The 27680-nt window shown below is 38.8% G+C and overlaps 2 protein-coding genes across 5 annotated transcripts in view; one reads left to right on the top strand and one right to left on the bottom strand.

Annotated features, from left to right (window-relative positions):
- lrp1aa (low density lipoprotein receptor-related protein 1Aa) overlaps positions 1–6826 on the top strand; it is a 115642-nt gene extending 108816 nt beyond the window's left edge. Inside the window, exons 82-90 of the mRNA XM_047810472.1 lie at positions 1–73; positions 912–1089; positions 1503–1601; positions 2039–2109; positions 2294–2387; positions 3385–3408; positions 4298–4442; positions 4661–4711; positions 5547–6826. The exon at positions 1–73 is cut by the window's left edge and continues 89 nt beyond it. Of these exons, the coding sequence (XP_047666428.1) occupies positions 1–73; positions 912–1089; positions 1503–1601; positions 2039–2109; positions 2294–2387; positions 3385–3408; positions 4298–4442; positions 4661–4711; positions 5547–5687 (876 nt within the window). The 3' untranslated portion in view covers positions 5688–6826. The remainder of the gene's footprint in view (positions 74–911; positions 1090–1502; positions 1602–2038; positions 2110–2293; positions 2388–3384; positions 3409–4297; positions 4443–4660; positions 4712–5546) is intronic.
- A 5002-nt stretch (positions 6827–11828) lies between these two features.
- Positions 11829–26793, bottom strand: dtx3lb.2 (deltex E3 ubiquitin ligase 3L b, tandem duplicate 2). 4 transcript variants are annotated; one of them, XM_047810230.1, is made up of 16 exons: positions 26678–26793; positions 25870–25936; positions 25471–25542; positions 24063–24110; positions 23902–23955; positions 23388–23444; positions 23206–23289; positions 20742–20798; positions 20560–20643; positions 18097–18138; positions 17953–18015; positions 16742–16967; positions 16487–16599; positions 13533–14987; positions 12391–12608; positions 11829–12285 (listed from the first exon to the last, which is right to left on the bottom strand). In XM_047810230.1, exons 2-16 carry the CDS (start codon positions 25894–25896, stop codon positions 12216–12218), a joined length of 2670 nt encoding a protein of 889 aa, XP_047666186.1. In that variant the 5' UTR covers positions 25897–25936; positions 26678–26793; the 3' UTR covers positions 11829–12215. The 4 variants fall into 4 exon arrangements, with proteins under 4 accessions (XP_047666186.1, XP_047666189.1, XP_047666188.1 ...); XM_047810233.1 differs by lacking the exon at positions 23206–23289; XM_047810232.1 differs by lacking the exon at positions 25471–25542 and having other exon boundaries at positions 26678–26792.
- Between the last annotated feature and the right edge of the window lie 887 nt (positions 26794–27680).

The following is a 27680-nucleotide window of genomic DNA, read 5'->3' as shown; positions in this document are numbered from 1 at the left end:
TGCACCGTGAACAAAGGGAATCAGCCCATCTGTAGATGCCCCGCCCACTTCCTGGGTGATCAGTGCCAATACAGTGAGTTAAAAGTGATGTAATTATAATATCTGTTAATAAGAAGTTTTACAGCTGTTTATTCTGCTCATGCTTCACTGATCTCAGTGACGCTAATGATAGCTGTAGCTGTACACGCTCCTGATAGCTGTAGCTGTGCACGCTCCTGATAGCTGTAACTGTGCACGCTCCTGATAGCTGTAACTGTGCACGCTCCTGATAGCTGTAGCTGTGCACGCTCCTGATAGCTGTAGCTGTGCACGCTCCTGATAGCTGTAACTGTGCACGCTCCTGATAGCTGTAGCTGTGCACGCTCCTGATAGCTGTAGCTGTGCACGCTCCTGATAGCTGTAACTGTGCACGCTCCTGATAGCTGTAACTGTGCACGCTCCTGATAGCTGTAGCTGTGCACGCTCCTGATAGCTGTAGCTGTGCACGCTCCTGATAGCTGTAGCTGTGCACGCTCCTGATAGCTGTAGCTGTGCACGCTCCTGATAGCTGTAGCTGTGCACGCTCCTGATAGCTGTAACTGTGCACGCTCCTGATAGCTGTAGCTGTGCACGCTTCTGATAGCTGTAGCTGTGCACGCTCCTGATAGCTGTAGCTGTGCACGCTCCTGATAGCTGTAGCTGTGCACGCTCCTGATAGCTGTAGCTGTGCACGCTCCTGATAGCTGTAGCTGTGCACGCTCCTGATAGCTGTAACTGTGCACGCTCCTGATAGCTGTAACTGTGCACGCTCCTGATAGCTGTAGCTGTGCACGAGAAGCTGAATCTCGTCACTATCTTCACTTTAAACTGATGATCCAGTTAAAACCCAAGTGTGATGGTGTGTGATGGAGGTTAATGTGCCTCTGTTACAGGAGTGTGTGAGGACACGTGTGCTAACGGAGGGACGTGTGTTCAGGATGGAGACGGAGCTGTTCACTGTCTCTGTTTTACACGATTCATCGGCAAAAGATGTGAAGTAGATAAATGTCATTACTGCCATGGGGGCAGCTGTATCAATGCTAACACTGCTCACGGAGACGTCATGTGTCGGTACACACACACACACACACACACACACACACACACACATACACACACACACACACACACACACACTCACACACACACACACACACACACACACACACACACACACACACACACACACACACACACACACACACACACATACACACACACACACACACACACACACACACACACACACACACACACACACATATACACACACACACACACACATACAGACACACACAGACATCTCTCCATAGAGTATATGATGTATAGAGAAACAGAACACTGATAATAATGATGGTGTTTGTGAATGATGTGTAATGTGTGTGTGTGTAATGTGTGTGTGTAATGTGTGTGTGTGTAATGTGTGTGTGTAATGTGTGTGTTGTTATTATTATAAATACTTTTTGTGTAATTGTACATTACAGCTGTGCAAACGGCCGGATTCAGCCGAGCTGCTACACGTGTGATGGATACTGTGCTAATGGACAGTGTTCACTCAGTGCTGCTAACCTGCCTCAGTGCAAGTGTGTAACACACACACACACACACACACACACACACATACACACACACACACACACACACACACACACACATACACACACACACACACACACACACACACACACATACATACATACACACACATACATACACACACACACACACACACACAAACACACATACATACACACACATACATACACACACATACACACACACACATACATACACACACATACACACACACACATACATACACACACACACATACATACACACACATACACACAAAAACACACAAATACATTCACACACACTCATACACACTCTCACACACACACATAAACACACACACACACACACACACACTCAAACACACAAACACAGACAAACACACAATTACACTTTTAGGTAAATGTGTCTCCTTTTTTTCTTCTTCTTCTTTTTTACCTTTAAGGTGTCCACCTGGGTGGGCGGGGCTTCAGTGTGAGAACCACGTCAGCACCAGTAACACTGAGTCCAGTAACCGTAAGTGTGTTTATTCACACAGTCGGAATTTTATTCAACAATTTACTGCACAGTTTGTAATAAGGGACATTTTAACATGAGTGGGTGGGGCATATCCTCCCTTTCCTGTCAATCACAGATACCAGCTAATCCTGATTATAAGAAGTGTGTGTGTGTGTGTGTGTTTGTGTGTGTGTGTGTGTAGGTACAGCATCTATCGTTGTTCCTGTGATTATTCTGATATTACTGGCTTTGCTGCTTGTGGCTGGTTTCCTGTGGTACAGAAAGAGGATGCGAGGGTGAGTGTGTTCATGTTATTTACATATTCTATTACATGCAAATTTACCTTTTAAATATGTAAATGTGTCTGTGTTTAATATGCAGAACAATACAGTGTGTGTGTATCTGTCTTAAATATATGATTTATTCATTATTAGACCTGACACATACACACATAACACAACACACACATAACACACATAACACAACACACACAAACACATACACACACATAACACAACACACACATAACACATACACACACAAACACACACACAAACACAACACACAAACACAACACACACATATCACATACACACACATAACACATACACACACATAACACACACATAACACATACACACACATAACACAACACACACATAACACATACACACACAAACACGCACACACATAACACAACACACACAAACACATACACACATATAACACAACACGCACATAACACAACACACACAAACACACACACAAACACAACACACACATAACACATACACACACAACACACACATAACACACACACACACATAACACAACACGCACATAACACAACACACGCGCACACACACACGCATACACACACACACACACACATACACATCACACACATAACACAACGCTCACACAAACACACACACGCACCCACCCCACACACACACACATACACAACACACAGCATTTACACTGTGTTAAACTATAGACTTCTGCTGTTGTTAGCCACATTAGCATCTGGTCAGAGTGACGTGGTAATGCTGTTATTCCTGAATGAACTTTAAACCTTTTTCCTGGTGCAGTGTTAAAGGATTCCAGCACCAGAGAACGACACAGAGGTGTGAACATCGAAATCAGTGCTCATGTGTGTACATTAGCATCGTCACTCGACCACTAAACTAAAGAGCCTTTCACAGTGAACTCCCCTCAGCTGAAGGACCACTTTTAGGGACATTGTGGAGTTTCATTTTCTAATTATTTTCTGTATTTCTTTTTTCTCTTCAGGTCAGGCAAATTCGGCTCGAATCGGTAACGAACGTTAGGGCTTCTGTCCTCTTCATGTCTCTGTCTTTCTGTCTTTCTGTCTGTCGTTGGTTTTAAAGTGTGTTTACTTTTTATTTATCTGTTTATTTCTTGTCTTCTTGCTGTTCCCTAATCTCTGTGATCATTTTATCTGATCTGTTACTAATCTGTTCGCTCGTCCGATCACGAGATCCGATCAGCTTTACTGACCCTTACAGGAGGTTTAAACTCGGATGTCGTTTACGCGCCTCCGTCTGATTTAGTAATAAAACTAATAAAATCCGATTGGCCGGAAGAGACGTGGATAAAAACGTAAAGCAGAATAATACAAATTTGTCCTGATTTATAATGAATTGTTTTTGTTTGATTTGGAGCTCGTCAGAAAACATTAATATCGAAATTCGTAACATTTACCGTCTGCTATTATCATGATATGACACGCGGCGTCTTTTTATCGCCGTCTTTTTGTCCGGAGGTCGTTTGCTATACGAATCGTCTTCACGGGTTTCGTTGTAGCTCTGTTTTGTTTTGTGTATCGTTTATTTAATCACATGGCTGTGAATCATAAAAATTTACTAGCGCTAAAGACGAAACCCAACTTTAGTCACTGACCTGATTATTGACCTTTCGTTTTCAGCTAAATAAGAATAATAATTAAAAAAAACTGCAAATGTAACCATGTTGTTGGTACAAAACTCAGACTTCCTGCTTCTGTAGCTCTGTATTTTAATGAGAGTTCTATTTTTTTTTTTTTGCTGTTTGTTGCTTGAATTCAGGCTTGTCCTCTGGTTGTGGGTGGCGCCCCCTGGTGTCGTGGATGTGCTGTATCGTACCGTATGAACTTCTACATCTTGTTTATCCTGAATTCAAACCTTCCACTTTTTTTATTATGCAGCACGAAAGGATTCCAGCACCAGCGAATGACAAACGGAGCCATGAACGTCGAGATCGGAAATCCGGCATATAAAATCTACGACGGAGAGCAAGACGACGATGCGGGAGAACTTCTGGATTCTGATTTCACACTCGATCCTGACAAGGTGAGGCATGCTGATGAACCTGGACACGAGGTTTGTGAAGAATTCCAAAAGATTTGACATGGAACTCAAAGTCATGACTGTTAAATTTTGTAACGAAGAAAGTGATTTTTATTTTTTTATTTCAATGAAACATAAATAAATAAATAAATAAATAAATAAATAAATGTCTACATAAATAAAAAATACATCGCACATTGAAGTCTAATCTTGTCACTCAGACATTTCCTAAAAGTTCCCCATCCAAAGATCCCACACTGGACTCAGAACCGGCAAGTTCTTTCATTATTTATAGAATTTATTCTGCTGTTCATTTAATCAACTATGAAATGATCACAATCCTGATTCAGAACAATCACCTGCTGATTCGTACCTGAGAGAGACGTAGGCTTTTATTCATCCATTATTATTTTTATTCAATTGCTTACAATCATTTTATTTCAATTGAGTTTTTGTGGTTGGGCGGCACGGTGGCTTAGTGTGTAGCACGTTTACCTCACACCACCAGGGTTGGGGGTTCGATTCCCACCTCCGCCTTGTGTGTGTGTGTGTGGAGTTTGCATGTTCTCCCCATGCCTCGGGGGTTTCCTCCGGGTACTCCGGTTTCCTCCACCGGTCCAAAGACATGCATGGTAGGTTGATTGGCATCTCTGGAAAATTGTCCGTAGTGTGTGTGTGTGTGTGTGTGTGTGTGTGTGAGTGAATGAGAGTGTGTGTGTGCCCTGTGATGGGTTGGCAGTCCGTCCAGGGTGTATCCTGCCACGATGCCCGATGACACCTGAGATAGGCACAGGCTCCCCATGACCCGAGAAGTTCGGATAAGCGGTAGAAAATGAATGAATGAATGAATGAATGAGTTTTTGTGCAATGAAAATCTGAGAGTATAAAATAATCAGCTATGAGACTCTGATCTTTGAGTTGAATCGTGGTCAAGAATTAAAGACTAATCACTAATTCACATAAAAATAATCAAACATGAGGAAATTGCTGACTAACTTGCTAATGCTAATTTGGCCTCAGCTCTGCTTTGCTTTTGCTTTTGCCACATTTAAGATTTTGTAGAAATAAAAACATGTATTTTTATCATTTTTTTATTTTTATTTTTAGCCAACGAACTTCACGAATCCGGTCTATTCTTCACTCTACATGGGGGCACAAACCAGCCGTAATTCCCTGGCAAGTACAGACGAAAAGAAGGAGCTGATATCGCGAGGAGACGAGGAACCGCTAGTGGAAGCATTAACATAGACTCATCGTTGGGTTTCATGTTGTGTATCATGTTAAACACACCCATATTGCCTTTTATTAAAACAACACAAAAAAAAAATGAAAAGAATATCAACAAAAAGCCCCAGGAGGAGAATCAGCTGTATAAAATGTACAAAATGAAGGACTACTTTTGTATGTGATGCAGTATTATATTTTGTTCTTATACGATTCTTAAGATCAGAACAGACGGAGAGAATAACAACGATTTTCTACCTTTTATTTTTCTTCTCACTCCCACCTTTTACCTTAAGAGCCACTACCTCTGTGCAGAAAAGAAAGTTCAAAAGAAACTAAACGACAAAGACGCATTATAAAATAAATTGGAAGAGTCTTCAGTTTTATTTTTGTATGAATTGTATAGAGAAAGAATAATGTTCCATCTCAGTATTGCCGAGTTCTTTATCGATAGAGTGTGTGTGTGTGTGTGTGTGTGTGTGTGTGTGTGTGTGTGTGTGTGTGTGTGTGTGTGTGTGTGTGTGTGTGTGTGTGTGAAGGTCAGAGCCAAGCTCTGGGTTAAAGACATGGTGTTTTTAGTACAAACTGAATATTAATGAGGTGTTTTAGAGCACATGTGAAACATCGATCACTTATTTACTGTTTTATTTTATTCTGTTTATCTAAACTTTGTCTATATGTTAAAGCTTTTATGGTACATACTTTGTAGAAATATACGTTTTGGTTTTTTTCCTGTTAATTGCTTACAAGTTAGTTCATAAAATGACAGACTTGAAAATGGGAGGTTTGTGACACATCGTCATAGAATTAATACACAAAGAATTCAGAATCAGTGCTTTTTGAGAGTGCCTTTTTCTCTTCTTTCCCTTTTTCTGTTCGGTCGCTTTGCATTTGTTCCAGAAAGCTGATCATGTTACACAAACAAACATTACAAAATAATCTGCAGATTTTAGGTTCGGAAGATAATCACGTGACCTTCAGAGCTGTCGTTAACTGTAATTCATGCGTTTTTATTTTTCTTCCTATTTTTACAAAATGTCAGCTTTTATAGTACAGAATGCATGAAGGCCCGAAACATAGTTCTGAAATAAAAGTCATGTATTTGCTGGAGTACTTTACAAACTAAAGAACATATGTTATAAATAAAACATCTTAAACCACAATTGTTTCAGCATTGTGTTTCATTATAAATCAGAAGTGTCATGAGACTCAGCCATGAGACTCACTGGACGGCGACGTCGCAACCCATTAACTGCTCTTCTACATAACTTCTTATTAATCTAACGAAACCCGGCCAATGCAGACGGCAGGAGATTTTTCTCCTTAGCACTGAACCTGCTCTACCTCTAGTGGACGAGGTTTTAAGACTGTAACAGAGGTAGTCAAGCGCATAGCCATGAACTGGTTTCTTTAAATGCTTCTGTGTGAGGAACAATAAAGTCTGTGTGTAACCACAATCCCTGATGCTCGAGGCCTTAGAACACGCTCATGCAACATTAGACAACGGCAGGGATGAGTGACGACAAACGCATAAGGAGGAACCCAGAACCCAACCCTTCTGTCATTTACACCATGTGGGTAGGGGGATTTTTACCCGGGATGCCCCATAGGTGGGCCCGCAAAGTACGAGCCCATGACAACCAAGTCAGACACACCCACGACCTCTGTTTATTTTTTTATCATAACCCAAATAAATTCTAGTCTGTTTTCAGAATTGCAACAAAATATAAATGCCATTTGTCACCACTTGGTGGCGTTACCTCCACCTCTGCAGTGCGGCCATCTTGTGAAAGGTGAACTACGTCAACACTGCAATCCCCTGTTAGATTAGAGTTACACCAGGTCTGAAGAGCTTTACTCAGATGTACTTCTTCATCTATCAGGTAGTTCTTCTGACCAGTCCACTTTCACATAAAACTTAGCAACATATCGAGGAGCTGAGAGATGTGTCTCATTGTAACCTTGTGATCCATGTGGTCTTTTACATCACTACAACATTTATCTGACTGTATATATATAATCACACCCCCAGTGTCACCCAGATGAGGATGAGGTTATATAATCACACCCCCAGTGTCACCCAGATGAGGATGAGGTTATATAATCACACCCCCAGTGTCACTCAGATGAGGATGAGGTTATATAATCACACCCCCAGTGTCACCCAGATGAGGATGAGGTTATATAATCACACCCCCAGTGTCACCCAGATGAGGATGAGGTTATATAATCACACCCCCAGTGTCACCCAGATGAGGATGAGGTTATATAATCACACCCCCAGTGTCACCCAGATGAGGATGAGGTTCCCCTTTGAGTCTGGTTCCTCTCAAGGTTCCTTCCTTTACCATCTAAGGGAGTTTTTCCTCCCCACAGTCACCTGAGTCACCTCAGACTTGTTCATTGGGGATAAATACATACACATTTATATATATCTAATATTAATCTGGGACTTTGTATTATTATATATCTTTATAATTATTCTTTATGTTTACCTTTTGTTCTATGTTTATGTTCCTGTAAAGCTGCTCTGAGACGACGTCCATTGTAAAAAGCGCTACACAAATAAACTTGAATTGAATTGAATAACTTGCTGTAATGTATTAAAGAATATTACATAAATTACATAAAGACCACAACATATAAAGTAGGCAGTAAACAAACCAGTTCCTCTGGTTGTAACCGTCATGGACGCGGGAATGATACGGGTTTAATTACAAAGGGAACATGAAACAGGACACGGACTAAAGACAGGACAAAGACAACAGTAGATTCCGCGCTGTATGGAATAAAAACACTGTCAATAACAATCGTACGTAATTCAAAGCATTTGTGTGTAAATTTTAATTTTGTGGAGTTGGATCCCAGAACCTACGGCCACGACAGTTTACAGATACGAGATTTTGTGTGTTTGTTCAAATACAACTCCAAAATGTACGACTATGACAGTTTACACACAACGCTTGTCTTCACAACACCTCTTTTTCACACACGAAAACGGTCTGTTGCGGAACAACTGTCAAAAATACGTCATCACGTTCACAGGCATTACTATCCGAGGGAAGTGAATCGATTCCACGTAGTGCGCATGCGCCTGCTGCACTGACTGCCCATTTGACTTGGACCTTCTTACTTGTCCTGACTGTCCACTGATATTGGACTGGTTCCCCATTTTCTGATGTCCAACACTTAAGGTGTCGGTCAACATCGACACCAGATTCAGGCCTGAGTGCAAGATGTCCTAATGGAACCTGATAAACAATAAAATATGACTTTAACACTTAAGCAGTGAACACTTATATTACATGACCTGTGTGTTCCAGTGCATGTACACAGCTGTTAGTAAGTTAACACTTAAAATTGCTAATTCTTTTATGTAGGCCATCACGCTACAGACTGCAGTGATGACCTCCTAAACAGCTGTATTCTTTAAGCACCTAATGTAACCTTACTCTGAGAGCTAATCTTACTTACTATAGTTAACCTGTCTCTGTAATATTACTCCTCTCTGTTATTAGTGATAACTAACCCTTAAACATGTCCGAATTTGGAAGGAAAAACCAACTTACCTGAGACGATGAGCAGTGTTGTAATGTAACGGAGGAAAAATACTTTGTTACTGTACTTAAGTAGAAATGTCACGTATCTGTACTTTACTTCGCTATTTAAATTTATGTCAACTTTCCTAGATAAAATGTAAACTTTTACTCCGTTATATTCCCACTAAGCATCTTCGTTACTACAAAATAGAATCAGAAGAAATGTGTGTGACTGCAATAAGAGAGGTTTGGTGAATCACTGCTCCTAGATTGTATTACGCTCCGCACGCTGTACAGAGACGCACAGGTACGCGCAGCGTGCACGCGCAGTCAGAGCTGGGGGCGTTTATCTATAACGGGGGCAACCAAAAGCAGTGAAATGTCACTATTCTTATTACCAGAGTTGTAGCACAAACTAAATATTAATGCAAACAATCCATACAATACTAAATAAAAATAACATTTATTGATTTGGTCTTTGTGAATATTAGTTTATTAATGACGTCATTCATCGGACACACTGTTTGTAGAGAATACACACACACATGAACTGATCTGATTCAAGACTGACATCATTACATCATGTATAACATTTTGGTGTCCACTTTTACCATTTAATAACACCATAACTTTTGGCTTACTATGTAGTCATATAATATATAATATAAAACTCTTCTTGTTTTAAATTCTCACTGAGGGATAAAACCCCTAAAGATGAAACCCTAGAACTGCCCCTGATCTTATACCTACTGAAAATCACTGACATTTTACTTTTTACTTTTACTTCAAATACTTAAGTACATTAAATATCAGAAAATGACTTTTGATACTTAAGTACAGTAAATATCAGATACTTTAAGACTTTTACTTCAGTAATATTCTAAAAGGTGACTTTCACTTCTACTGAAGTCTTTTTCTAGTCTGATACTTGTACTTTTACTGAGTATTGCTTTCTAATACTTTATACAACACTGACGATGAGCGAGCGCTTGGCCGCTGATCCGCCATTTTGGAGGCAGTCAGTGGTTTAAAAGAGGGCGGGGCTCATGCGCACTTCGTGGAATCGATTCATCTTCCCTCGGATAGTAATGCCTGTGAACGTGATGACGTATTTTTGACAGTTGTTCCGCAGACCGTTTTCGTGTGTAAAAAAGAGGTGTTGTGAAGACAAGCGTTGTGTGTAAACTGTCATAGTCGTACATTTTGGAGTCGTATTTGAACAAACACACAAAATCTCGTATCTGTAAACTGTCGTGGCCGCAGGTTCTGGGATCCAACTCCACAAAATTAAAATTTACACACAAATGCTTTGAATTACGTACGATTATTATTGACAGTGTTTTTAATCCATACGCTGCACAGGCAACATGGCACAGTTATATAGACACAGTGATCACAATAGGGAACAGGTGTGTAGACAGGGAGGGGCAGACACGTGACGAGGAACGTAAACACATGCACATGGCCAAAGTCCGGGCTGAGTCCTGTCAGTACACCCCCCCCACCCGCGCGGGCAAAACCCCCCCACCCGAGTCCAGAAAACCAGGAGGGGGGAGGGGGGGAAGTCCTCCATTGAACAGAACAGATCCACGGGGAAAAACACGGGCCTGCAACACCCCCCACGGACAGGAAGTGGGGCGACGTCCTCCACGGAAACGAAATGTGAAGCGACCCCCCCACCCCCACCCCCACCAGACAAATGCGGGGCAATGTCACAGGACACCGAAAAAACAAAAGCAAACTCGGGCTGGTGACATGGCCCGCAACCAGGAAGTGAGGCCCCCCCCCCAAAAAACAGTGTTTATAATGATTTATAATCCCACTCTCAGTGTTTATAATGATTTATAATCCCATTCAGTGTTTATAATGATTTATAATCCCACTCTGTGTTTATAATGATTTATAATCCCACTCTCTGTGTTTATAATGATTTATAATCCCACTCTCTGTGTTTATAATGATTTATAATCCCATTCAGTGTTTATAATGATTTATAATCCCACTCTCTGTGTTTATAATGATTTATAATCCCACACTCGGTGTTTATAATGATTTATAATCCCACTCTCAGTGTTTCTAATGATTTATAATCCCACTCTCAGTGTAAATAATGATTTATAATCCCACTCTGTGTTTATAATGATTTATAATCCCACTCTCTGTGTTTATAATGATTTATAATCCCACTCTCTGTGTTTATAATGATTTATAATCCCACTCTCTGTGTTTATAATGATTTATAATCCCATTCAGTGTTTATAATGATTTATAATCCCACTCTCTGTGTTTATAATGATTTATAATCCCACTCTCTGTGTTTATAATGATTTATAATCCCATTCAGTGTTTATAATGATTTATAATCCCACTCTCGGTGTTTATAATGATTTATAATCCCACTCTCTGTGTTTATAATGATTTATAATCCCATTCAGTGTTTATAATGATTTATAATCCCACTCTCAGTGTTTATAATGATTTATAATCCCACACTCGGTGTTTATAATGATTTATAATCCCACTCTCAGTGTTTCTAATGATTTAAATATATCTGTATTGTCGGTATGTTAATATCAGATCAGAATTACTTTCATTATAAATAGTAATAATTGCTTCAGTTAAAGTCCCATTTTTATATGACGCTTGATTTATTTCCAGCATTACATAAAACCATTTCAGCATCAAATCACACAGATAATCTGAAGGTGCTAAACTTAATGTAGCTATTTCTATAAAGTTGCATTAACATTTCTGTTAAAGAACAAAAACAGAATTAAGAGAAAACAAGAAATCCATGAAATCTACCAATCAGAATACTAAAGTAAATCCATCACCTGAGTAATGATCTACAGTAGGCGTGTTACACAGCAAACCGAACCAAAGCTAACCTTCATTTCAGACTTACACTTTTTTGTGTTTTTGGTTGTTGTTTTTTTAATAGTATTATTAAAACTTTTAAAAAGCATTTCAGCTATAAATACAACATGATATCAGAATTCTGTATTTTTAATATTCACTCAATGCCTTTGGCCTTCAGCTCTTCTTTTACCCTCCTTAAGTAATCAGGATCTGGATATCCATAACTGAGGAAAGAACAAATCCTTGTTAGATTTAAATCTTCACGTGTGTAACATACGACAACATGTCTTGCAGTTTATTGGCTTTTATTAAGCTGTGACTCTGCTTACCCCTGTTGCCCACCGTCTCTATTCGTCTTGTGATGAATGTCGTTCCAGATCACTGCATTATCTCTACCAGATGTTGTGGATAATCCAACAGTAAAGATGAGTTTCTCATTAAAAGCTCTTTCCAGCAGCTTGAGCACATGATTTCCTTCAGCATTGTTTGGTAGGTATGCGGTGCGATTAGTTCCGTGGTAAGGTTGTCCAGGGTTTGGATGATCCGACTGAGTAATAAGGTTATAAAAAAAGGATGTAAAGAGATGGATAGAAGGTAGTGAGTATGTAAACATCAGAACATCTGTAATACTGTAGTTATATAACCAGTGACCGACAGGTTGTTATATTGCTGTAGATAAGTGTTTAAGTTCAATATCAGTGGAAATGTCAGGACTTGCATTTTAAACACTGAACCAATGAAAGATGATCCTTTTTTAAACATATATATGTCAACTGATCAAATGTGTACAAAGTGACTTTATTCTGCTAGTTAAAGGTGCGGTGCGCGATGTTTCAAAAATCCTTCAGAAAACCGAGTCGGGCCGACTAACAAAACAAACGTGTAACCAATGAGCAGAAAGGGGCGTGTCTTGTCAATATGCAGTGGAGAGAGTGTTCAGTGCTCATGTCTGACATTAGCCTCTGCCGTTACCTCCGCCTCGGGTTCTAGGTGTTGAACGTCGTCTACCGTGTTAAACAGAGCTAAACCTTTCACGCTACAACACGCAGTACTACACAAACACATCTGTATTACCACAGTATTACTCATTGTGTTCATCTATTGATAAAAATATCCCCTCGGCCAGCTGCCCCAGCAGGTTCCACCATAATAGTTGCCTGTATGTGTGGGCGGAGCTATCAAAACAGGGGTGACACCCATTTGAATTAGGGGCGTGTTTGTTTTGGTGATTTCAAATGTCAACACTGGCTTTCAGACATCGTGCACCGCACCTTTTATATAGCTCATTCACGGGGACATTTACGGCAGACGCTCCACATAAACAGATTAAAAATCATATACCGTTTACATATTATAACGATTTAACCACCTTCACCACACACTGAAAACTCCTCCAGATGATTTAATGTAGGTTTTAGAAACATCAGAGAATTTAGGATTAAAAGATTTTAAGAGAGAAAGTTTCTCTTACCGTCTGAATGCCATTTGGTATGTTGTAATGAATCTCGATTGTGTCACAATATGGAAAGCCAGGGAGAGGAAAATGCTTTAGGATTCGCCAAGTCATGTGTCCAGCAGGCTGCGTTCCTTTTAATTTCCCAAAGATTTTCTTACACAAAGGACAGATTTCTCCGCTGCTCTGTATTGATTGTCGTAGACAGTCTTTGCAGAACTCATGACCACATTTTAGTTTTGTCTTTTGAGTAAACGTATCCAAGCAAATTGGACATGTATCATCATTTTCTTCCTTTTTATCATCTTCTTTTGTTTTATTTGGAAACTTTTGGGTGAAATCAGGATTGTCTCTGCCACCTCTCAGGCCAGTTCCATACGCCCCTCCAATCCCATCAGTCTCCATTTGATCCTTCTGACTTGCCTGTGGAAATTTCCACGGGTATCTGAGCAATTTCGTTATCTTCTCATCGAATACAGGCTGCCCAAGAGTCTTCTCGATTTCACCTATGGCAGTAACGAGATGTTTTGGAAGTCCAAAAAGTGTCCAGCTTCCATTTCTTGTTCCTTCTCCAACACAAGTGCCTTGAGATTGAATACTCTTAAATACCTGGGACACTACTTCAGTGTGGGAAGCATCTTTAAGTTCACAGGTGACCGCTGAGGTGACTACCTTTTGGTAGAGATGAGTTAAGGCATTGAGGGCGTGAGCTTCAAGATTAAACTGATGAGTTCCTACAGAGCGTGCTGACACCTTGACCGAGCCAAGGACAGGTTCAGCATGAAACGCAACTCCATATTTATTTTGGATCTCACTAATCTGTTCCTTACATGCAGCTTCCATCAGCTGCCAGTGTACCTCATCCATCTCAATCTGAGTGTGAATGTCCTTGATGTCCATGTCGAGGCTCTGGGAGGTCTTCCAGGTTTCATTCCAGATGCTAGATGTCTTCATGTTATGTGACTTATTGAGGTTAAATGATGATGCATCACCTCCATCCAGATTTAACCGATTTGCCACCGTGGATATAATGTCTTGTGGCCCAAACAGCAGGTGGTTATTTGCTGACATGCTTAGCATGATCTTGGTCTGATCATTTGGAATATTCTGCAGCACTTCCTTCATAATTTCGGACTCCATGTGTGCTTGAGGAATTGGAATAGATTTGGTTTTATTTGCGTTAGACAGGTAAAGCTCAGAAAAGGCCTCAGTAGCTCTTCTGACATTTGAAGCACTTTCACTTTTCTCAGCAGAGAACGAAATACAGGTTTCTGCTTGTATTTTAACTCCAAACTCATTCTCTATATTTTCCACCTCCTTCTTGTAAGCTTGAATCAGGTAGATGTATAAAAATGGAGGGACAGTAAAAGCACCAGAAGCTCCGGGATTCTCCTTGTGTCTTTGGACAATAGAAGAAGCTCCTGCATCTGCAATTGTTTCCTGTGTCGCAGCAGCAGTCACGTTCCTGTTCTCCTGAAATATGGAAATACAATTTTTAAAAATTCCACCACTTCACCAACCTGCATGTTATAAAACTCACATAACGTGTTTACATTCCTACAAATATAGATATAAAAAAGGACTGATATCAGGTTAGACATACGGGAGATGGTGGCGCAGCAGTAACATGCAGCATTCATGGTTTTAGCCCGTATGGTTTTGGCCGTATTATTTACTACGGCTTTCGTTGTCAGAGTCTACATTCAACAGCTCTATGGGGCTATTAGCAATCTGCAGAACGTTCACCACGACGGTCTGTTGCTTATTGCTGGAGATTTCATTAATTCAAATCTTAAACCTGTGCTCCCTAAATTCAATCAGTATGTGAACTTTTCAACAAGAGGGGAAACGATGCTGGAATACGTCCTCAGACGTCTCCTTTCCTCTTGGTATTTGTTGGTCTTTGTTGGTACACTTTTGTACACATGGAGCTTGCTAAATCCTTGCACAACGATCTGATCTCCCCTTCAGCCACAGCTCACACCCTTGGGGTAACCATGGACAATCAACTGTCCTTTCCCTCTCATGTCCCTAATGTGACTCTCTCATGTCGGTTTCTTCTCTACAACATTAGAAGGATTCGGCCATTTTCCCCACACAGACTGCTCAGGTACTTGTTCAGTCTCTTGTCATTTCTACACTGGATTACTGTAACACACTGCTGGCAGGTCTACATATGAACGCAATCCGTCCTCTACAAATGATCCAAAATGCGGCCGCACGGCCTGTTTTAAACCTGCCAAAGTTCTCCACACCCCCACACCCCCCCGCTGCAGCGATCCCTCCACTGGCTTCCGGTAGCTGCACGCATCCGATTTAAACACTGATGCTGGTCTACAAAGCCAAAACCAGACCATCTCCCTGTTACCTGAAAGCCCTCATCACTCCTCACACTGCACCCCACACCCTCATATCTACCAGCACTGCTCGACTGGTTCCACCATCTCTCAGGGTAAGAGGCAAGTATACTACAAGACTCTTCTCTGTTCTGGCACCAAGGTGTTGGGATGAACTTCCCCTAGAGGTCCGGACATCTGAGTCACTGGATATTTTCAAGCAGTGGTTGAAGACCTACTTATTCAGGAAACACTTCAACTAGCACTTCTTTCCTTCTCTTTTGCATTAAAAAAAAAAACCTTTAACACTTTTTCATTGTAACTTTGAACAAAAGTTTTAAACTCATGGTATCTTAAGTCTGTAACCCAGTGAGCAGCATTAATGTATTCAGTGTTAGAGATTTAAGGGCTTATGTACGTCGCTCTGGATAAGGGGTCTGTCACATGCTGTACATGTAAATGTATTTCCTAATAATCAAAAACTCACCTGCTTTACAAACAAATATCGAAATACATTTCTAAAATGAAAATAATTTTAATGAACTTTAAAACTTCCTAAGAGGAATATAGAATTATTACTGTTATGTGTGTGTGTTGAATATAGAGTGGAAGAGGACAGGATGAAGACGGATTTACCTTCAGAGTGGAAGATTTACCCTCAGGCATCAGTTCACCTTTCTGAAAGTAGACTTTGGCTTCTTTCTTCAGCTGCTTGAATGTTAAAGTGGCAGTTTGTATGTCCTTTAAAGCTGTTAAGAAATGTAGAGAAAATAAATGTGATACGTTTTCTAAATAAAGAAAATGAAGTGACAAATTTGCTATTGTTGATTTTTATCATAACCCAAATAAGAGATTTCAGAATTGCAAAAAAATATAAATGCCATTTCTCACCACTTGATGGCGTTACCTCCACCTCTGCATTGTGGCCATCTTGTGAAAGGTGAACTACATCAATACTGCAATTCCCTGTTAGATCAGAGTTACACCAGGTCTGAAGAGCTATTTGCAGATGTTTTCTCCATTTATCAGGTAGGTCTCCTGACCAGTCCACTTTCACAGAAAACTTAGCAACGTCCCGAGGAGCTGAAGGTAAAATCTCATTCTTATCTGCCGTTACCTAATGTATAAAAGAAAACAGGAATACATTTGGAGTTCCCATAATCCAGTTAACATGAATGAAGCTGCAGAGAATGAACCTGCACGCCCCTTTGTACCCCCCTATGTAACCACTTCTGTGCTTTTCCCTGACTGTCTCATGCCCACATGCCCACATGCCCACCTGGTGCAACTGCAGAACTTTGGGCATATGATCAGGGAGCAAAGCTCTTCAGTACAAGCCCTGTTTGTTTGTTCCCTGTCCACACAAGCATTTCATCTTTCCCTACTATTTTTTCGAAATATATATTTACGGCCACAAGTGAAAGTGACATGACGTACGGCTAAGTACAGTGACCCATACTCAGAATTTGTTCACTGCGTTTAACCCATCCAAAGTACACACACACAGCAGTAAACACACACACACACACACACACACACACAACTTATATAACTACCCTGTCATCACTCTCTGTTCAGCCACATGCTTTCTCTATCTGCTCACACACACACACACACACACACACACACACACACACACACACACACACACACACACACACACACACACCCACACACACCCCTCCACACACTATCCGAGTGGGTTATGGCCCTGACCCGGTAACCCACCTCCTTCTAGCTTTACTCGAATTCCCCCATAACACAAAGTGCATGCTGAAAATAAAAATAGGAGCTTATGCGTTTCATTATATAATTAAACGGATTAACAGATACTGTATCCCAGTGTGCATTGTTAACAACTTCTTCTTTTTTTATTATCATGCCAGTGTTTTATCTTCTCATCTGCTGATAAAGGTCCAGGACATCATGACTAAATGTGATATTTACCATCTGATCATCAGGAGGGTTGTTGCTTGTTGTATCAGAACTCTTAGTCACTGATGCAGGCTTCTAGACCAAACAGTGAGTCTGCACTCGTTAAACTAATGATTTAAACTACATTAAAACTGACCAGGAGATCGTTTTAATGCTACGATATTAACCTGTTTAACAACTTCAGCAACAGCAGCAGGATTTTGTGCTTCCTCATCAGATCCATTCAGAGCCTGTAAATAAACAGAAGTACAGTCTGAGAATCAGAGTTAAACCTGATCATACTGATGATGCTTTACGAAACTGATATGAACCTGAGAAGTGGCTGAAGATGCAGAGGGATCGCTGTACAAATCCTGTAATATAAAACAAAGCACAGAGATTTATATGGAAAATACTTATAATAATATTCTAGTGTATTTCTAGCTGTAAAGGTCCTGTGTTTATACACCTGTGTTTATACTCCCTGTGTTTATACTCCTGTGTTTATACACCTGTGTTTATACTCCTGTGTTTATACTCCTGTGTTTATACTCCTGTGTTATACACCTGTGTTTATACTTCTGTGTTTATACACCTGTGTTTATACACCTGTGTTTATACACCTGTGTTTATACTCCCTGTGTTTATACTCCCTGTGTTTATACTCCCTGTGTTTATACTCCCTGTGTTTATACACCTGTGTTTATACTCCTGTGTTTATACACCTGTGTTTATACTCCCTGTGTTTATACTCCTGTGTTTATACTCCTGTGTTTATACTCCTGTGTTTATACACCTGTGTTTATACTTCTGTGTTTATACACCTGTGTTTATACACCTGTGTTTATACACCTGTGTTTATACACCTGTGTTTGTACACCTGTGTTTATACTCCTGTGTTTATACTCCCTGTGTTTATACTCCCTGTGTTTATACACCTGTGTTTATACTTCTGTGTTTATACTCCTGTGTTTATACACCTGTGTTTATACTTCTGTGTTTATACACTTGTGTTTATACTCCTGTGTTTATACTCCTGTGTTTATACACCTGTGTTTATACTCCCTGTGTTTATACACCTGTGTTTATACTCCTGTGTTTATACTCCCTGTGTTTATACTCCTGTGTTTATACTCCCTGTGTTTATACTCCTGTGTTTATACTCCTGTGTTTATACACCTGTGTTTATACTCCTGTGTTTATACTCCTGTGTTTATACACCTGTGTTTATACTCCCTGTGTTTATACACCTGTGTTTATACTCCTGTGTTTATACTCCCTGTGTTTATACTCCCTGTGTTTATACTCCCTGTGTTTATACACCTGTGTTTATACTCCTGTGTTTATACTCCCTGTGTTTATACTCCCTTTGTTTATACTCCTGTGTTTATATACCTGTGTTTATACTCCCTGTGTTTATACACCTGTGTTTATACTCCTGTGTTTATACTCCCTGTGTTTATACACCTGTGTTTATACTCCTGTGTTTATACACCTGTGTTTATACTCCCTGTGTTTATACACCTGTGTTTATACTCCTGTGTTTATACTCCCTGTGTTTATACTCCCTGTGTTTATACTCCCTGTGTTTATACACCTGTGTTTATACTCCTGTGTTTATACTCCCTGTGTTTATACTCCCTTTGTTTATACTCCTGTGTTTATATACCTGTGTTTATACTCCCTGTGTTTATACACCTGTGTTTATACTCCTGTGTTTATACTCCCTGTGTTTATACACCTGTGTTTATTCTCCTGTGTTTATACTCCCTGTGTTTATACTCCCTGTGTTTATACTCCCTGTGTTTATACACCTGTGTTTATACTCCTGTGTTTATACTCCCTGTGTTTATACTCCCTGTGTTTATACACCTGTGTTTATACTCCTGTGTTTATACGCCTGTGTTTATACTCCCTGTGTTTATACACCTGTGTTTATACTCCTGTGTTTATACTCTCTGTGTTTATACTCCCTGTGTTTATACACCTGTGTTTATACTCCTGTGTTTATAATCCCTGTGTTTATACTCCTGTGTTTATACTCCCTGTGTTTATGCTCCCTGTGTTTATACACCTGTTTTTATACTCCTGTGTTTATACACCTGTGTTTTTACACCTGTGTTTATACACCTGTGTTTGTACACCTGTGTTTATACTTCTGTGTTTATACACTTGTGTTTATACTCCTGTGTTTATACTCCTGTGTTTATACACCTGTGTTTATACTCCTGTGTTTATACTCCCTGTGTTTATACTCCTGTGTTTATACGCCTGTGTTTATACTCCCTGTGTTTATACACCTGTGTTTATACTCCTGTGTTTATACTCTCTGTGTTTATACTCCCTGTGTTTATACTCCTGTGTTTATATACCTGTGTTTATACTCCCTGTGTTTATACACCTGTGTTTATACTCCTGTGTTTATACTCCCTGTGTTTATACACCTGTGTTTATACTCCTGTGTTTATACACCTGTGTTTATACTCCCTGTGTTTATACACCTGTGTTTATACTCCTGTGTTTATAATCCCTGTGTTTATACTCCTGTGTTTATACTCCCTGTGTTTATGCTCCCTGTGTTTATACACCTGTTTTTATACTCCTGTGTTTATACACCTGTGTTTATACACCTGTGTTTATACACCTGTGTTTGTACTCCTGTGTTTATACCCCTGTGTTTATACCCCTGTGTTTATACCCCTGTGTTTATACACCTGTGTTTTTACTGCTGTTACTTTGTAGTGAAAAGTGTTGACTTTCTGAGATATTATGTGTTAAATTTGCTCTAACATTACCAGGCCTGAAGCTCCCATGTCTTGAGGATTTTGGTGAAGTCCTCCAGTTACTGTAGAAGAATTCTCAGACTTTGATAAAGAAATCTACAACATAATCCAGACTTCTGAGGTCAGCATTTACTCAAACAATCACTGATTTAAAACAAGGTCAACAACAAAATCAGAAACATCCTGAAATTCACCTGATCAGCAGCAACAGCCACAGAATCTGATCGTCCTGGAACTGCTCTGTACAAGTCCTGCAATCAATCAATCAATCAATCAATCAATCAATCAATCAATCAATCAATCAATCAATCAATCAACCAGTCTATCTATCTATCTATCTATCTATCTATCTATCTATCTATCTATCATTAAATAAATAAATAAATGAATAAATAAATAAATAAATAAATATTATTTGAAACACATAATATTTTTCTTCCTTCATTTATAGATAAATAAAAATAGGAATTGTGTGAACACAACTGCAAAAATCTGACAGAAATATAGAATACACCTGTGTTTATACCCCTGTGTTTATACACCTGTGTTTATAGTCCCTGTGTTTATAGTCCCTGTGTTTATACTCCCTGTGTTTATACACCTGTGTTTATAGTCCCTGTGTTTATACCCCTGTGTTTATACACCTGTGTTTATAGTCCCTGTGTTTATACTCCTGTGTTTATACTCCCTGTGTTTATACACCTGTGTTTATACTCCTGTGTTTATACTCCTGTGTTTATACTCCCTGTGTTTATACTCCTGTGTTTATACTCCTGTGTTTATACTCCCTGTGTTTATACTCCTGTGTTTATACTCCTGTGTTTATACACCTGTGTTTATACTCCTGTGTTTATACACCTGTGTTTATACTCCCTGTGTTTATACTCCTGTGTTTATACTCCTGTGTTTATACACCTGTGTTTATACTCCCTGTGTTTATACACCTGTGTTTATACTCCCTGTGTTTATACTCCTGTGTTTATACTCCTGTGTTTATACTTCTGTGTTTATACACCTGTGTTTATACTCCTGTGTTTATACTCCTGTGTTTATACTCCCTGTGTTTATACACCTGTGTTTATACTCCTGTGTTTATACTCCTGTGTTTATACACCTGTGTTTATACTCCTGTGTTTATACTCCTGTGTTTATACTCCCTGTGTTTATACTCCCTGTGTTTATACTCCTGTGTTTATACTCCTGTGTTTATACACCTGTGTTTATACTCCTGTGTTTATACTCCTGTGTTTATACTCCCTGTGTTTATACTCCCTGTGTTTATACACCTGTGTTTATACTCCCTGTGTTTATACTCCCTGTGTTTATACTCCCTGTGTTTATACACCTGTGTTTATACACCTGTGTTTATACTCCCTGTGTTTATACACCTGTGTTTATACACCTGTGTTTATACTCCTGTGTTTATACACCTGTGTTTATACTCCCTGTGTTTATACTCCCTGTGTTTATACTCCCTGTGTTTATACACCTGTGTTTATACTCCCTGTGTTTATACTCCTGTGTTTATACTCCCTGTGTTTATACACCTGTGTTTATACTCCCTGTGTTTATACTCCCTGTGTTTATACTCCCTGTGTTTATACACCTGTGTTTATACACCTGTGTTTATACTCCCTGTGTTTATACACCTGTGTTTATACTCCTGTGTTTATACTCCCTGTGTTTATACTCCCTGTGTTTATACACCTGTGTTTATACACCTGTGTTTATACTCCCTGTGTTTATACACCTGTGTTTATACTCCTGTGTTCATACTCCCTGTGTTTATACTCCCTGTGTTTATACTCCTGTGTTTATACACCTGTGTTTATACTCCCTGTGTTTATACACCTGTGTTTATTCTCCCTGTGTTTATACACCTGTGTTTATACACCTGTGTTTATACTCCTGTGTTTATACTCCCTGTGTTTATACTCCCTGTGTTTATACTCCTGTGTTTATACTCCTGTGTTTATACTCCCTGTGTTTATACTCCCTGTGTTTATACTCCTGTGTTTATACACCTGTTTTTATACTCCTGTGTTTATACACCTGTGTTTATACACCTGTGTTTATACTTCTGTGTTTATACTCCTGTGTTTATACACCTGTGTTTATACACCTGTGTTTATATTCCTGTGTTTATACTCCCTGTGTTTATACACCTGTGTTTATACTCCTGTGTTTATACTCCCTGTGTTTATACTCCTGTGTTTATACTCCCTGTGTTTATGCTCCCTGTGTTTATACACCTGTTTTTATACACCTGTGTTTATACACCTGTGTTTATACTCCTGTGTTTATACACCTGTGTTTATACACCTGTGTTTATACTCCTGTGTTTATATTCCTGTGTTTATACTCCCTGTGTTTATACACCTGTGTTTATACTCCTGTGTTTATACTCCCTGTGTTTATACTCCTGTGTTTATACTCCCTGTGTTTATACTCCTGTGTTTATACACCTGTTTTTATACACCTGTGTTTATACACCTGTGTTTATACACCTGTGTTTGTACTCCTGTGTTTATACCCCTGTGTTTATACACCTGTGTTTATACACCTGTGTTTATACACCTGTGTTTTTACTGCTGTTACTTTGTAGTGACAAGTGTTGACTTTCTGAGATATTATGTGTTAAATTTGCTCTAACATTACCAGGCCTGAAGCTCCCATGTCTTGAGGATTTTGGTGAAGTCCCCCAGTTACTGTAGAAGAATTCTCAGACTTTGATAAAGAAATCTACAACATAATCCAGACTTCTGAGGTCAGCATTTACTCAAACAATCACTGATTTAAAACAAAGTCAACAACAAAATCAGAAACATCCTGAAATTCACCTGATCAGCAGCAACAGCCACAGAATCTGATCGTCCTGGAACTGCTCTGTACAAGTCCTGCAATCAATCAATCAATCAATCAATCAATCAATCAATCAATCAATCAATCAACCAGTCTATCTATCTATCTATCTATCTATCTATCTATCTATCTATCTATCTATCTATCTATCTATCAATAAATAAATGAATAAATAAATAAATAAATAGATAGATAAATAAATAAATAAATGTTATTTGAAACACATAATATTTTTCTTCCTTCATTTATAGATAAATAAAAATAGGAATTTTGTGAACACAACTGCAAAAATCTGACAGAAATATAGAATGCTTTTAGAATATAGAATATTTTGGGGGAAATTGATCTAATCTAAAAATAGTCAGTTAGTAATTTAAAATAAATACGTAATGTAGAATGATGTGTTATTTCATCCTGGTGACTGTGATGCACCATTTATACTGTAACAGACCAAATCCTGACATTTCAGATTATGGAAATAAAGAAACAAACCTCTTGATTCTGGTCAGAAGATTGTGTAGGAGCATCAGATGAGTCATTTGACAGCTGGAAGGAACACGATAAATAATAAACATTCTCTCTCAAATGATTAATCTCTCAATAGTCTGGAGGATGATATGATTAAGTCTGGAATATCAGCCTTGATCACTCACTGCTTCGTGTCCACCGCTGGATTGATCAACGTCCATGTCTACAGGAGTCTGTGAGAGATACAGCATTAATGTTAATGATGAATAATGACCGCATTTAGAATCATCAACTAAAATACATAATTCAGATAAAAACTATCATGAGGAACGTTGCTGGTGTTCAGAGTTGAGTTGTGCAGCTGCTTCAGAGGATTTTCTGAGCTCCACTTCCAGATTATTACAAATATCTGTGTGAAGCTCACGTCATTCTGTCAACCTTTACACGATGAAACCAAACCAGACAAAGTTGAACTTTGAGGTGAATGAGCACATCAGGTTCCTCTTCTGTCAGCCAAGAACAAAAAGCTGAGTCTGCAGCGGACTCTGAGAAACGCATCCTGGTACAATGGTCCAAACCTGTCTTAAACTGGTTTCATGAACACGATGATGATGGTTTGAGGTGGAAGAACTCCAGGTCTGTTGTTCTTCTGTGTGGTCTTCTACCATTATTCCTTCACATCATAAAACTTTCTGATCTTTTCACTTTCTGATTATTATTCAGTCTTCACTTTGCTCTAGCAGAACCGGCTCTTAAAGTGTTCTCCCTCAGTTACTGACAAGGATTCTCAAATAAAATCTGGGCATCTGGGGGTCCGCATTACTCCGAGTATCACCAATACTCCGTGGTGTGTTGGAATGTGTTTATTTACTGAAGACTGATACTTTAACTTAGGAGTAAACATTTCTGTTATTACCCAAAGATAACACACTTAAAACAGCAGAGATTAAACATGATCTGTGTTGATTAGATGTGATCAGATGTAATTAGTATGGATTAGATATTATTAACTGTGATTAGATGTGATTAGATGTAATTAGTATGGATTAGATAGTATTAACTGTGATTAGATGTAATCAGATGTAATTAGATCATATTTACTGTGATTAGATGTGATCAGAGGTAATTAGTGTGGATTAGATAATATTTACTGTGATTAAATGTGATCAGATGTAATCCGATGTTATTAGATGTGTTCAGATGGGATTAGTATTGTTGCGATGTGTTTGGATGGGATTATATTAAATGTTATTAAATGTGATTGACTGTGATTAGATTTTATTAAATGTGATTCGATGTAGTCTGGTTTGATATTTTGTTATTAGATATTATTAGAAGTGATTGGATATTTCTAGTGATTAGATGTGATCGGATTTGATAAGCTATGATTATATGTTATTAGTATTGATTAGATGCGACCCGGTTATTAGATGTGATCTGATGATGACCTGGGGTTCAAACCCATGACCTTCCAATCAGTAGCCCAACACCTTAGCCAATGAGCTACCACATCCCACAATTAGATTTTATTAGTATTGTGTTTAGACAGGAATGACAATCATATTTTTTGTCTTTGAAGAGTCTTAGAAGAACCTGTGTGTTTGGGGTCAGTTTGTCTGGAGCTTGTGCTCTGAGCTGACTCGGAATCGACGTCTGATTGTGTGTCTGAAACATGGGGTTAATGATGTGATCTTTATCATTAAATACAAACATATTCAAGTTTACTATCATACAGTAAATATCATTACAGTGAAATATAAAGTGTTGTTTTTTCTCTGTAGTTATTTATAAGTTTCAGGTATTTATGGTATTATATGAGGCAGATATTTGCGGTTTAGTCTGTACTGAAGGTTCTCGCTGTTACGACTCTGTTCTTTTATTGTGTCGTTTTATGTGTGCGTCTGTTTCACTCGTCTTTACTCTCTAATAACACATTTATTACAACAAGGAAAGAATTTTAAAATAACTTTAGATCCTTAAAGTGACACTTACTTCCAATTCCATTGGCTCGTCGGCCATGTTGAACAGAAGTTTCTTTGTTTACACTTCTGTAGTAGATCTGGAACCAGAAACATTATGAAATCAGTCCATTTTCTGATGTGTTCCGTTCTCTTAATGATGGTGTGTGTGACTGATTAAACACTGTGACAGGTGATCGGTGAGGATTGGAAGGGAACTTTACACAGATCATAAAGCTATAAAGGAGCAGAAGAATGTTGTCCAACCCGATTCGCTCATGAGGAAGCTGAAGGTTCTTATAAAGATCTTTACATAAAGGATTAATTACAGTAATTACAGGTCTCAATAAAAAGCAAACCAAAGTCAGTCCCGAACTCCTTTAACATCTATCTATCATTAACACTGAAGCTTATTAGCTCAACATATTTCTGTTGCTTTATTTGGTAAAGAATCTGCTTGGTGTTTTGTTTTTATTCACGACAGCAGTTCACTTTCGTTTTCTCTTGGCAGAAGATTTCAGTCGGTAATCCTGTTTACTAAAAACTGTAAATTAAATAAAGAAAATGTTGTATTATTATATAGTGATAAGTGAATAATCGTGAAGATAAGTGTTAGATAGCAAAAGGCCAGAGTTTCTGTGTGCTTATTAAAGTCCAACCCTGATTTCCTCACTGCAGCTTCGTTTGTTTAGCGACTTAAAGTCCACGTAGCTTCATAAAGTGTCATGTTAATGTCATGTTTAAATCGTGTGTCTCAGTCAAGTACCAGGATTGTGGAAGTGTGTGAAAGTGTGTGGAAGTGTGTGGAAGTGTGTGGAAGTGTGTGATTGTAAGTTACTTACAGAACGCGAGTAGTTATTGTAGCTGTGTGTCTCGGTGTGTCTCCTCTGCTTTACTCCCACTGCACATTTCAGAGAAAACGAAACTGAAAGCACTCTGCTGGTGAAATCCGGAGTGGGCGGGGCTAGGCTAATGATATTATTATTAGAGATATTAGAGATTATTATTATTATTAGTAGTAGTAGTAGTAGTAGTAGTAGTAGTAGTAGTAGTAGTAGTAGTTGTAGTTGTTGTAGTAGTTGTAGTAGTATTAATGAAGTATGAAATGAAATATGAAAGTATTATCAATCAATCAATCAAATTTTATTTATAGAGCACCTTACAACAGGCAAAAGGAGCACAAGGTGCTTTCCAGTAAAACAACAATAAAAAACAAAATAAATAGAATCAATAAGAACACAATGAAATTATTTACACTTCTGTTCTGAATCTTGCTAAATAACAGATTTATTGCTGCTTACACAATATTTTGTCTCAGACTCAGAAGTCTGTGTCGTGCTCCTGAAATCTGCTCTGATTTCCACACAAACATTCATTTGATAGACATAAGATAAATAAATGAAAGGTATTTGTAGTAACTTTATCTGACCACTAAGTGGCACAATGTTACTACCAATCAGGTTGTTGTGACATGTCCCGCCGAAGGTTTCACAGTAACGTTAATAACATTTCAGTTGAACATTACAATATCTCATATAACTGCTGCTGTTATATTTAGTGTTTATTACAGTATTTCTGCACAATACAGAACATACAGTATGCACACTGGTCACCACTGCTTCTGTGTAATGTCTTTTATGTCATGTCTTTTATGTCATGTCTTGTATTGTTTGTCCTACACTGTCTTTTTGTGAGTGACGCGGGGTAAAAACGGACCCAACTGCAGGATAGCTAAACAAAAACAGGATTTATTAACTGAAAAAACACGAAACAGAACGAAGACAATACCAGACATGAAGACAATCGTATTCTTAACTAAATACTAATAATAATCATCAAGACATA

Source organism: Tachysurus fulvidraco, chromosome 2 (genome assembly GCF_022655615.1).
Source record: "Tachysurus fulvidraco isolate hzauxx_2018 chromosome 2, HZAU_PFXX_2.0, whole genome shotgun sequence".
NCBI lineage: Eukaryota > Metazoa > Chordata > Actinopteri > Siluriformes > Bagridae > Tachysurus > Tachysurus fulvidraco.
Note: the sequence above shows the minus strand (reverse complement) of the source record. Positions and strands in the feature narration are given on the sequence as shown.